Source organism: Hyperolius riggenbachi, chromosome 1, assembly GCF_040937935.1.
Source record: "Hyperolius riggenbachi isolate aHypRig1 chromosome 1, aHypRig1.pri, whole genome shotgun sequence".
Lineage (NCBI taxonomy): Eukaryota > Metazoa > Chordata > Amphibia > Anura > Hyperoliidae > Hyperolius > Hyperolius riggenbachi.
In genome coordinates this window covers 50,905,538-50,918,894 of record NC_090646.1, presented here as the reverse complement: position 1 = coordinate 50,918,894, position 13,357 = coordinate 50,905,538, and the positions used below count along the sequence as shown (strand labels likewise).

The window sequence follows — 13,357 nt, the reverse complement described above, 5'->3', positions numbered from 1 at the left end:
AATTAATTCAACAGATTGGAGTTCTAGTATTTTATTTATCTGCAGAATATCTATCAGGCTTTTATTCTGACATATTTTGATGCGTTATGACTTAGGAATTGGAGGCCTAAAATTGTTGAAAAAGATGTACTGCTTTTGACTCCTAATTTCAGACAGAAATGCACTACCACTGAGGTTAAAGAACATAGTTAAGAGCAATTTCTTAACCTACAAAGAGTGCTTATATAATAAATGTCTTTTGTGATTCATTGCAGGCCTCAGCAATATTTTGTAGCATTTAGGGATAAAAATACATCCTAATATTCCAATACTTGAGGCCAGTATAGCAAATATCTCCACAATGACCATTTGTTTCCCCTTACTGCTCAGGTATGCCGGGATGGCACCAATCCACACGCTGCAGAACACCAGCATGCTGAAGGTGATGTATTTGGCCTCATTAAATATGTCAGGTAATGTCCTCACCATGAAGGCCAGAACAAAGCTCACTGCAGCCAGAAGTCCCATGTAACCCAACATAATATAAAAAGCCAGAACAGAGCCTTCATTACACTGAACGATGGTCTTCCCAGGAAAAGAGTGCATGTCGTACTCCACAAATGGAGGAGAAACTGACAGCCAAGTAATTCCAGTGATCACCTGAACAGATGAGCAGACTAACACCACTGTAATTGGAAATTTGACTCCCAAACACTTCTTCCAGACAGATTCGGGTTTGGTGGCTTTGAAGGCAATGCAAACCATGATAGTCTTGGCCAAGACTGATGATAGAACAATAGTGAAAGAGATCCCAAAATACACTTGGCGTAGCAAGCAGGTCATATCCACTGGACGACTAAGAAAAATAAATATGCTTGATATACTCAGCACAAGGCACAGGAGAATAACAAAACTGAGGCTGCGATTGTTAGCAGTGACTATGGGAGTGTCCCGGAAAACAACAAATAGTCCAGTTATCAAAACTGATACCACAGAAAATACTAGGTAATTTACAATAAACAATATGGCCACATTGTCTTGAAAGGATAGAAATTCCTGAGGTTTGGGAACACATACATTTTTTGCTTCATTTGGCCAATCATCATCCAGACATGCCTGGCAACTCTCACTGTCTAAAAAAAAAAAAAAGTAAAGGTGATTTAAACACACACACCCACACACACATGCAGAAGCACACAGGCACACACACACACACACACACACACACACACACACACACACTCACACACACACACACACACACACACACACACACACACACACACACACACACACACACACACACACACACACACACCCCACACACACATGCAGAAGCACACAGGCACACACACACACACACACACACACACACACACACACACACACATATACGCACATCAGCCACTGACGCAGCTTCCGGCAAAACTAGTTGGGCCACACAGTAGCGCAGCGTGGCCTGCCGGATTCGACCCCTCCACCATAGTGGGCAAGAAATGACCTTGGATACCGAACAGCAATATCTTAAAGAGAAACCATAACCAAGAATTGATCTTCATCCCAATCAGTAGCTGATACCCCTTTTACATGAGAAATCTATTTCTTTTCACAAACAAATCATCAGGGAGCTCTGTATGGCTGATATTGTGGTGAAACCCCTGCCACAGGAAACTGTGAGGACCATGGTCTTGGCAGTTTCCTGTCTGTGAAACTCATTGCATTGTGGGGTATAGCTGTTTCCAGCTGCTAAAAAAAGGAAGCAGCAGCTACTTCCAGTGACATCACCTGCCAGCAGTAAAAATGTCACCATGTGATAAATGTCTGATTGTAAATCAGGGAGAGGAAAGCTTTTACAATGGGCAAACATTGACTAAATAATTTATACATAATTATTGTAAAAATGAAGCACTTTTTTTATTACATTATTTTCACTGGAGGTCCTCTTTAACTCTTTTGCGCTGATATTTATGTCTCCTCTGGACATCTTCTCCATTACTACTGCTGCTTGCACGGTGTATTTACTTCTTACTGGTGATTTATTGGTTGTTACACTTCACATTGTTTGCGGGTTTTTGCTTTTGGCATTTGGTTTCTTTTAACTTCACTTCACTTTCTTGCACCCTTGGGTTTTATTTGTTAGACAGTGGTGGAATCTACCTTTACAATTTTACTATAAGCACTAGCACCTTATAGTCACATCTGCTGATGCCAAAATGATAGCATTATATTATGCAACAGCACTTTCTATATTTATTGCACTTGCACTTTTTGCACTTTTTATTTTGTGCCAGGTGAGATCAAATATATGATAGTTTTCTATTTGCACTTTATTATATACTGCGGTATATTTGGTGGCATTGTGATTAGATCAACCTCGATTGTATGAATACCCCAATGAATGTACCACATACATTAATTAAATGCGGCTACAATTTTTCTGACATCTAATGATGGTCGGGACCATATTCATTTTCCTGATCAATATGGTACATTTGGGGTTTTATATGTATTTATACACTATAATCTTTTGTATTGCTCAGCTCCTTTTGCCACCCATTTTTTTTATCCAAATCGGTTATATAGTATACATATATATACATATACATAATTTTTTAGCATCAATATCAATTCAGGGATGGTCGTAGTCAGCCAACTTTGCTACGCTGGAACTACGCGTAGTTTTACGCAATTACACTTCGCCAAACTGCGGCTTCGAAATCAAATATTCGATTCGTATGCATTTCGTAGAATACGCGTGAAAATACGCAATTACGCCTAGTGCGAAGCGTATTGTATACAGATGCTTATGCCTGTATGCAGAAAATTTTACGCATTAATTCCTCTTTAGCTGCTTATCCCGTGAACTCTTCTATGCGTACATTCCCCTTTCCAATGCGTAAATTTGTATGCATACAATCGTAAAAATAGACGCAAGTAATGTATACGTAGTTCACTACGCAATACACATGTTAACTACGCATAGTAAGCGTAAGCTACGCGTAGCGGTACTTCGCTACGCGTAAATTCGTAAGCGTAGTTCTGCAACTTCACCTACAAACTACGATGCATAGATGCAAACTACGATGCGTAAATTCGCACTGGCATCGTTTCTGCTCATCCCTGAATATCATATTTATATTGCATATTGACTACATCATTTGTAATATATGCAATGACTCTGGTTGATACTATTTGTATTTTGTCTGTATATGTGGTGACTACATTATGGTTGAGGGAGTCTGCCAGGCCATGCCTTGTTTTTAACCACTTCAGGACCATAGGCTTACACCCCCCTAGTGACCAGGTTATTTTTTTACAATTCAGGCCACTGCAGCTTTAAAGTGGATCCGAGATAAACTTTTACACATTGCATAATTGTGTTCCTTTCCTATTGTTTATAGGGCATTCCTCAAGCCAAATACTTTTTTGTTTTTGTTTTAATACTCTAATTCCCTATAAACTAAATAAGTCCCACCCACAGTTTTCAGAGAGCCTTGGCAGTAGCAAGGGCTCATGGGAGCTCAGCCTGGGAAGGAGGAGGGGGAGGTATTACTAGCCAGAGATTTCAGAGGGGAGGAGAGAGGAGGAGGAAGGATTAGGTTTTTTTCAGTCTGAGTGCTGATGGTGCAGATAAGCCTGCCTCTGTGTAATGTTTACAAACAACATGGCTGCTGTCATTGGGCTTGATTCACAAAAGAGTGCTAACTGTTAGCACGGCCGTTTTTGCGCGAATTTTCGCATTGCGCGCGATCGTGAATTTTCGCACGAAACGATAAAGTTTTCGCGCGCAAACGCAAATTTTCGCATGAAAATGATATTGATTTCGCGGTAAAATTCACGTTTGCACACGAAAACGTTATCGTTTCGCGTGAAAATTCGCGATCGCGCGCAATGCGAAAATTCGCGTGAAAACGGCCGTGCTAACAGTTAGCACCGCTTTATGAATCAAGCCCCTTGTATCACAGGAAGAAATAATCATATTCTATTAAAGCAGTATGCAGACAGATTTGCTGTTTAAACCATCTAAACTGTACATAAGATATATAGACAAGTTACTTGTTATAGTTAGTTTTTCATCTCGGATCCACTTTAAGGACTCTCTGCAGGGCTGTAAAAATCAGAACACAAGTGATTTCCCCACCCCCTTTTTCTGCCCACCAACAGAGATTTCTGTTGGTGGGCTCTGATCACTCCTAAAATGTTTGTTTATTTTTCTTTGTATATATTTGTGTTTTTTATTTATTTTTTAAATAAATATCTATTTTTTTTTCATATTTTTTTTCTTATCCCCCCCACCCGCTAATGACAGTGATCGGCTGTCATAGGCATCAGTTTATGACAGCTAATCGCTCCTGTGCCTCCCAGGGAACAGCCGTGTGACCCCAATACAGCTCTGCCATAGATCGCAGCACTGTACAATGTAAATAGATGGCAGTTTTGCCGTCTAACAGACTCCTAGTGGCGATCACCGCTGAGAGACATTCAAGCGGAGATGCGCGGGCATTGGCATGCGTGATCTCCTGCAAACCCCACCCCAGGACTTCATGGTAGTTGGTGTTGAGCTGTCCTGGGGCTGCCGCTGTATTCATGCCAATTGGCATGGAGCGGTCGGCAAGTAGTTAAATTATTTTATTGTAGTTCAGTGTTCCAATAAAGATTACTAGTGGACCCGCAGTGTAGCATAAGCCGCATAAGAGGGTAGCAGGCAGGAAGGGGGTATTTGGCACAGCGGCGGGGAGGGGGGTCGGGCCCCCCTCCCTCATCTGGGTCCCCCATCTGCGCTCCCCCTCCAGCTTGAGTTCAGCAGCAGCCGCCGCCGCTATTAGTGAGAGGCAGCGGGCGGGGATGACTCACCTCTTCCGCGTTCCAGCGTGCGTTCCACTGTCGTCACAGTGGGCGGGCCACTGCCTCTTACTAATAGTGGCAGCTGCTGCTGAACTTAAGCCAGAGGGGGAGCGCAGATGGGGGACCTAGGTGAGGGAGGGGGGGTCCGACCCCCCTCACCGCCGCTGTGCCCAATACCCCCTTCCTGCCCGCTACCCCTCCAGCTCGTCGGCAATTGTAGGACCACCCCTGGGCAGTAGCAGGGCGCTACTTCTTCTTCTTGCTTGGACCGGCCTTCTTCTTGCTTGAATGTTGAGGCACTTAGCCTATTATATATATATATAGATTACTATTATACCTTAGTTTTGGATGCATCACAATTCAGTCAATGTATTGATTATCTGGGGAGATCCTTTTCTTTTTGCTGTATAAAAATAGGAAGGTAAGTTCAGGGAATATCTTTCTCAGTCTCTGGTCCTTGTGTAAAAGAGGGTGACATTTTTTTTCCAATCTTTCTTAATATTTCCAAGTGTGGGTTGCAGGTGGCCACCAGTGTGATATGGATCTCTTCCTGGTTTTGCTTGTATTTCAGGAGCTGAATCCTAGGGGTGATGTTAACCTTCTGGATTTGAGCTTCCCCATTAGAATATTGTACCCTTGTTTAATAAAGTTCTTCTTCGGGTAGCTCAGGTGTTAATCTCTGTCACCCCTGTCAGAACAGATCCAATTGCATCTTATGGTTTGGTTGTAAATTATGGAATTTTTTAAATGCTTGGGGTGGAAACTGTCCTACCTGAGGTATGAGGGACGGTCTGGTGGTTTGTGGTGCATAGACATTTGTAGGTTTCCACCCAATGTAAATGGTGGTGTCAAGAAAAGCAAGAAGTTTTGAATCAGGATGATACCATTTATTGTCATATAAAAAGAATAGAAGTAAGCAAGCTTTCAGCTGTATAGCCTTTGTGTTTGGTTCAAGAAAGTGTCAAGAAAGTAAATCTCCATTTGAGAGTAACTCAGTTTCAGTTTGATTGTAGGATGAAAGGAATAGGAGATCCTCCTCACTTGCAGACCATATAATTACAATAGTAGGCCCTGGTTTTATTTGACATGTATTAAGGTATTCTTCTTTGCTTTCTGCAATAAATAATTTTGAATACTGTGGTGCAAATAGTGATCTCTTTGCCACTCCCATTTTCTGTAAATAGTGGTCCTTTCCAAAAGTAAAATACAGTATAATCTCGTTAGAGTAAATGCAAGGGACCTGGAAAAGTGATTTACTTTACCAGAAGTTTATTTTATCAGAAAATGTCCTAGCAGTGGCCCAGCATGCCCTAGAAATGGCCCAGCATGCTGCAAAAAGACCACTCTGTCCTCCCATTGGAGATACAGTACAAGCACATTTGGGGCTTGATTCACTATGCGGTGCTAACCTACTTAGCATGTCTAAAGTCTTTAGGCGCGCTAACCAGGGTGCTAAGTAGGTTAGCACCGGTTTTCTCAATCAGATCGCGCACTAAGTACTGCGCGCAAAGTTTTAGGCGCGCAAAGTCCTATGCGCACACTAAGTCCCATAGGCTTTAATGGGCACTGTGCAGTGCGCGCGTAAAGTTTTGCGCGCGTACAGTTTTGCGCGCGAAAAGCTCGTTTAGACGTGCTAAGGGGGTTTTCACAGGCGTGCTAACAGTTAGCACCGCTTTGTGAATCAAGCCCATGGTGTACTACAAGGTTAAGTATATCTTAGGCCAGGCTGAACAAATTGATGGTACAGTATCCAGGGCTCCTTAACCACTTTGTCCTCCTTGACGTATAAAAACGTCAAGGAGGACAGGCGCGCTCCCGCGCGCTCCCGCGGCCGATCACGCGCGTGCACGCGCACTCCCGGCCGCGGAGTTGGTAGCCACGGAATCAATGTATCGGGCTGGGGAGCCCGATCATTGATTCCTCTCCCCCGCTGAAAAAGCGACAGCTTCTCTCGGAAGCTTCGCTCTTTCTGAAGCTGTGTCCCTCTAAGCGTACATTGTACGCTTAGAGTGACGTCATGTAAAAAAAATCGAGATTGCCATCTTGTGGCCAAAAAGTAAAACTACAAGCAAATACCCAAAAACATTACACTACACCAATATTTCCCCAAATAAAACACTTTTATATCCCACCCTCCCAAAAATGCCCACATAAAATGTTTAATAAAAAAAAACAAAAAAAACATTACTATAAAAAAAAAAAAACATAAATATTTACCTAAGGGTCTAAACTTTTTAAATATCTATGTAAAGATGAAATATTTCTCTCTATTTTTTTTTTTATAAGCTTGTAAATAGTGATGTATGCAAAACGGAAAAAATGCTCTTTTATTTCCAAATAAAATATTGTCGCGATACATTGTGATAGGGACATAATTTAAATGGTGAAATAACCGTGACAAATGGGCAATAACAATACGTGGGTTTTAATTATGGAGGCATGTATTATTTTAAAACTATAATGGCCGAAAACTGACAAATAATGAATTTTTTCATTTTTTTTCTTATTCTTCCTGTTAAAATGCATTTACAGTAAATTGGCTCTTAGCAAAATGTACCCCCCAAAGAAAGCCTAATTGGTGGCGGAAAAAACAAGATATAGATCAGTTCATTGTGATTAGTAGTGATAAAGTTATAGGCTAATGAATGGGAGGTGAACATTGCTCGGATGCATAAGCTGAAAACGACTGAGATGTTAAGTGGTTAAAATTGCAGCTGTCACTGAATAAAGGTACTTGCTTCATGTACGTGGCCCCGATACGTCTGCAAGCAGGATTGCAGCATGTGTCCTGCAAAACTTTCTGCTCACACTTCAGCCAATAATGAAGCTGCTCTTAAAAATTCAGCCAATCATGTTAAGCCACTAACATCTGTAATGTGAGTGGCTCCAAAGCCTCTGTGGGCGGGTCTTAAAACTCTTCTCACCACACTCCTTAGTTTTGCAGCGAGTAGGCACACCCTGATTTGCACTACAAGTGAAAGTAACCTGCACTGCGCTCCACACAAAGATGAAAAAAAAAGGGACTACATTTATAAATTGGTTTGAAACTATAAATGAAGGTGGCGAGGCTCATTTCCCAGCAGCAGAAATGGTTAAACAAGGATTGTAATGTCTGCTTCACTTGACATGCACACAGTGGGCCAATTGTGTTTTTTGAGTGTATTATCATTCATATTGTCTAAGTTAGCAGCAACAGAACATTTGTTATACTGGGTGCAGTGCCACTGCAATGCCATCCGTGTACATGTAAAAAAGGCCCCCATAAAAAGGGCACTGGAAATTGGTAATCTTTACCAATCTTTTACTATAGCCTAACCCAGGCATGGGCAAACTCGGCCCTCCAGCTGTTACGGAACTACAAGTCCCACAATGCTTTGCAGGAGTCTGACAGCCACAGTCATGACTCATAAAGGCAAATGCATTGTGGGACTTGTAGTTCCATAACAGCTGGAGGGCCGAGTTTGCCCATGCCTGGCCTAACCTAATGAGAAATCTTTTCCTTTTCACAAATGGATCATCATAGGGCTCTGCATGGCTGATATTGTGGTGAAACCCCTCCCACAGTGTGATGTCAGGACCATTGTTCTGACATCACACTGTGGGAGTCTTGTTGCATTGTGGGAAATAACAGCTATTTACAGCGGTTTCCAACTGCCAAAAAAGCAAGCAGCATCTCCTTCCACTGACATCACCTGCCAGCAGTAAAAATGTCACCATGTGATAAATGTCAGAATGTAAATCAGGGAGAGGAATGATTTTACAACGGGCAAACACTGACTAAATCCTTTATACATAATTATTGTAAAAATGAAGCACTTTTTATTACATTATTTTCACTGGAGTTCCTCTTTAATGCTTTACCCCGTTTTCAAAAAAAATGGTAGTCATTGAGTGTGACATATGCTGTACATCTGTTCTGTGTTCTCCTACTTTTACTTCCAAAGTTAAAAAAAGTTGCAGTTAATTTTTCAACATTGCTGTTAATGTGGTCTACCTTGCAATAGCTTGTTTGAGGCCACACTGCTACTGCATTATTCTTTCACACACTTTTTCTGAGGTCCACTTTTTTTTTGGTTGAAAGTTTCCACTTTTTTATACATCTTTACGGGTAACATTCCTGATTTCATCCAGTCCATGATGTTATCTACCAATGTGGTCTCCTGTTGGTTCTATGGCCCACACGGCTACTAGTGTCCTGAGCTGACACTTATCACTAGTGTTGGGCGAACACCTGGATGTTCGGGTTCGGGCCGAACAGGCCGAACATGGGCCAGATGTTCGGCATGTTCGGCCCGAACGCCGAACTCAATGGAAGTCAATGGGACCCCCGAACATGCCCATTTTGGGGGCCCTATGGGGTCGCAGGCATAAGGGGGGAGCATGCCCCGATCGCGGGGGGGGGGAGGGGGGGCGGAAATTCCCCCCACCCCCTCCGCTAGCGCTCCCCCCTCTGCCCGCTTCCCCATAAAAAAAGCTAAGGCAAGTTAAATAGTACTTGGTGGCTGGCCTGGCACTGGCAGTGGAGTGAGGAGGAGGAGGAGTCCGAGTAGCAGAGTGACGCATTGAGGCCGGGCAGCGGGCGGTTCAGCGGTAGTACCCTTGTGGTACTTCCGCCCTTTCTCTGACCTCACGTCCTCTGCATACGAGGGTACGCATCACGCGTACCCTCGTATGCGTCATCACGTAGAGGACGTGAGGTCAGAGAAAGGGCGGAAGTACCACAAGGGTACTATCGCTGAACCGCCCACTGCCCGCCCTCAACGCGTCACTCTGCTACTCGGACTCCTCCTCACTCCACTGCCAGTGCCAGGCCAGCCACCAAGTACTATTTAACTTGCCTTAAACTTTTTTTATGAGGAAGCGGGCAGAGGGGGGAGCGCTAGCGGAGGGGGTGGGGGGAATTTCCGCCCCCCCCCCCCCCGCGATCGGAGCATGCTCCCCCCTTATGCCTGCGACCCCATAGGGGGGCCGTATTGCGGCATGTTCGGGCGAACAGGGCCCTGTTCGGCCGAACAGGAGCCCTGTTCGGCCCTGTTCGGCGGCCATTCAGTAGTTCGGGGCGAACCCGAACTTAAAAGGCCGAACACCATCAGGTGTTCGGCCGAACTCGAACATCACCCGAACAGGGTGATGTTCTGCAGAACCCGAACAGTGGCGAACACTGTTCGCCCAACACTACTTATCACCACCGCCACCACAATTTCAGGTCATGCTTACGGCCCTGAAAGCTTCATGTACCTAAAACCTTTTTTACTGACTTTCATGCTATCAACAAACCTCAAGGTAGCAATTCACTTGTCCTGTCCATCTTTTTCTTTATGTTTTTTTTTTTTTTATATTTTTGGGTTACAAAAGTTATGCTTCATGTATACCATCTGTATGCCACAGTTTGTACATTCCAAACCATGTGTGTATTACTTTCTTATGGTTACTCCAGTTTCATTCCAGTTCCATATACCATAAACAGGTTAGGTGGTCCCTCCAAACTGGCTGCACATTCACTGCTTTTGCTATTTTCCCCAACATACCTAGAACATTTGGTGATTGTAAGATGTATTGAGGCTTTGTTTTTAACCCTTAAAAACGTTGGTCTCTTTGACATCAGTGTAATCAATGTAATGTGCTAAACTATTTTGTCAAAAATGTGCGTAACCATTGAGTGTTCTCGAGAAAATTCTCATGAGGCATTCTCGCTCATCCCTATTGGAGATTTTCCAGTCTATTTTCTTCTAAGGCAGCATGGACAGGGTCCTATAGTTATACAATAGCTTATTTTCAATACAATACAAAAGTAGCAAAAAAAAAAAAAAAAGGGTTGAAACCAGATGGTAACAAGGCAGCTAACTAAGGGAACAATGTCTTCCTGTCTCTCCAGACATACAAAAAGTCAATTCCAATGGCAACAGAAAACAGATATTGGGGATCAGGAGTTGCATGCACACCGATTTTAGTCCATCTTCATCACAAACAGATACACAGGTAAGGTGCATGGCAGCCATTTTGTGGGTGACTCTTGCTCCTTCAGAGACCAACACCGATAATAAAAAGGTGCACCATTTTAAAGGTTTAAATAGCCAAGAAAAGCAGGGACGTATCTCTTGAAACCTGTCACACTTCCGGACGAGTGGTGCATACTGAGTGCCGCCCCAAGCTGTCTGACCCACACTGAGGGTGAAAGGGGAACGTCCCTTCCGGGGTCTGTCCCATAGGAGTAACCCCGCCATAGACAGGCTCTCAGCCAATTCCTCTGTGACCTCCCCTTATGATCTGGAAAGGAGGGGAAGCACTTTTTCAGGAGTTTTGTGCAATGGCTCTGTGCAAATGATTTGAACATGAGATTTATGGGTGTGTGGTGGTGATCGCCTTGAATTCCTCGATCTGATCATCTTCCTCATGGATGATAAGCTTTTGAGTAGGTGGGTTAGGAAGTCCATGGCCACCAATTTTATACTTGCTTACTCCAGTAATCGCCCCCATCATGTATTGAAATAATTGTAGACAGGAGCACTTTGGCACTTTGAAATTTAAAGCAATGAGTTGGGGTATAGACTAATGGCAAGAGGGTACCCCTTATCTGTCCTAGCAGATGCATTTAATAGGGCCAATGCCAGACCTTGAAAGTCTCTCTGAAAAAGGAAGGGTGGAGAAGATAGAAATCAAAAGGGAGAAGGTTCTGTCGCCCAAAATCAAAGTAAAAATCAAAATACGCCCTTCATCTTTGCTTTCTCCCCGAAGTCTGACAGGTAAAGAACTAGCATTTTGGACAACTGGTCTAATGGACAGCATGGTGGCGTAGTGGGCAGCAAGGTGGTGTAGTGGTTAGCGCTCTCACCTTGCAGCGCTAGGTCCCCAGTTCAAATCCCAGCCAGGGCACTATCTGCAAGGACTTTGTATGTTCTTCCTATGTCTACGTGGGTTTCCTGTGGGGGCACTCCGGTTTCCTCCTACATCCCAAAAGCATACAAATAAGTTAATTAGCTCCCCCTAAATGGACCCTAGACTATAATACATATAATACATTCATACACATATGACTATGGTAGGAATTAGATTGCGAGCTCCTTTGAGGGACAGTCAATGACAAGAGAAGACAATATATATACATATATCCTGTACAGCGCTGCATAAGATGTTAGTGCTATATAAATGCTAAATAATAATGTATGGTCTGTTGCTATAAGACGTCAGCACGCCGATACCCGGCCTTCCGGGTCCCAACGGGGGGCTGATGTCATTGGAACGCAGGGTGATTCTCGCATTATATGTCATTGGGCACGCGGAGGATGGGTTCTCAATACGCACTCTGCAGATGTAAACTGTTTACAATGATGCACATGTGTCAGCTAATCGCTGACACACTGGAAGCAGATTTTTGTATTCTGTTCAGTTCTGATTGATTACTTTATATATTTAAGCATTGAGAGTGCCCCCTGTCATCGCCCGTGATAGCATTCTGCTTTTGTCTTGTTGCTGGGTATGCACTCTCATATTGGAAACTTTGTTGCCAACTTCTGCTTGTTCCTGACAACGCTTCTGTTTGATTACCTGCTGCTAACCTCTGCTTATTCCTGACCACGCTACTGCCTGATTATCTGGTGCCAACCTCGGCTTATCCTGACCACACTTCTGCCTGATTAGCTGTTGCTGACCTCGGATTGTTACTGGACATTGCACTGACTTCCACGACTACGATTAATCTGGACTTCTATACCTCTAGTCCTGTCCTGCTTCAGTCATCTGGACTGCCCACACTACTAGGCCTTAGGTGACTGTACATCACCCTATATTGTACTGTACTCATTGCTTACTCTGTCTCAGGTGTTATTGGTGAGTCACTTTATGTCATTGTGTATGCCACATCTACCTTCAGGGTGTGTTGTAGTTTATGTTAGGTAGGAGTTTGTTGCAGTTGTTAGGGCTGGGTTATAGGTCAGGCATATGGACATACGGCCTGACCTATAGTGGTTGACCAGACAAACCTGACAAATAATCACTTGAAGGAAAGCCCTAAACTTAAAACAGTGGTTAGTGAGAAACCACTGATATTGTTCAATTGAACACGTATGATTGATGATCTGGGGGTGTGTAGTGAGTTCAGGGTACCATGTACATTGTACTGACAAGATAGATCACGTCCAATGGGCAATTTCAAATGTCGCAATTGCAATAACTGTGACCAATTTACCCTTAAGTAAAATAATACAGTTGGGTGGCTAGAGGATTGCAATAAGGGAGTTTTTGCATTGCAGATCAAAATATGTGGTCTGTCAGGTTAGTCTTGTCAATAACCACAGTTCAGACTGTATGCCCGTATGACTGACCCAGAGCCCAGCCCATAACACCTGTGGAATCTCCTACCTAACACAATACTAACAATACCCTGCAGGCAGATGTAGCATACAGGCTGACAGATAGCCAATTACCAGACAGAACCTGAATACTTTAGCAATGCAATTTGGGCACACAAGATGTATATATGTATATATAAGACAGTCATCTGAGTCCTAATGAATAAGGCTATCCAGATGAGTGA

General features: G+C 43.4%; 1 protein-coding gene across 1 annotated transcript in view; it reads right to left on the bottom strand.

Moving 5' to 3' along the window:
• Window positions 1-207: 207 nt before the first annotated feature.
• Window positions 208-13,357, bottom strand: part of LOC137551286 (vomeronasal type-2 receptor 26-like) — a 62,810-nt gene continuing 49,660 nt past the window's right edge. Inside the window, exon 5 of the mRNA XM_068271336.1 lies at window positions 208-1,112. Coding sequence (XP_068127437.1) covers window positions 208-1,112 — 905 coding nt within the window. The remainder of the gene's footprint in view (window positions 1,113-13,357) is intronic.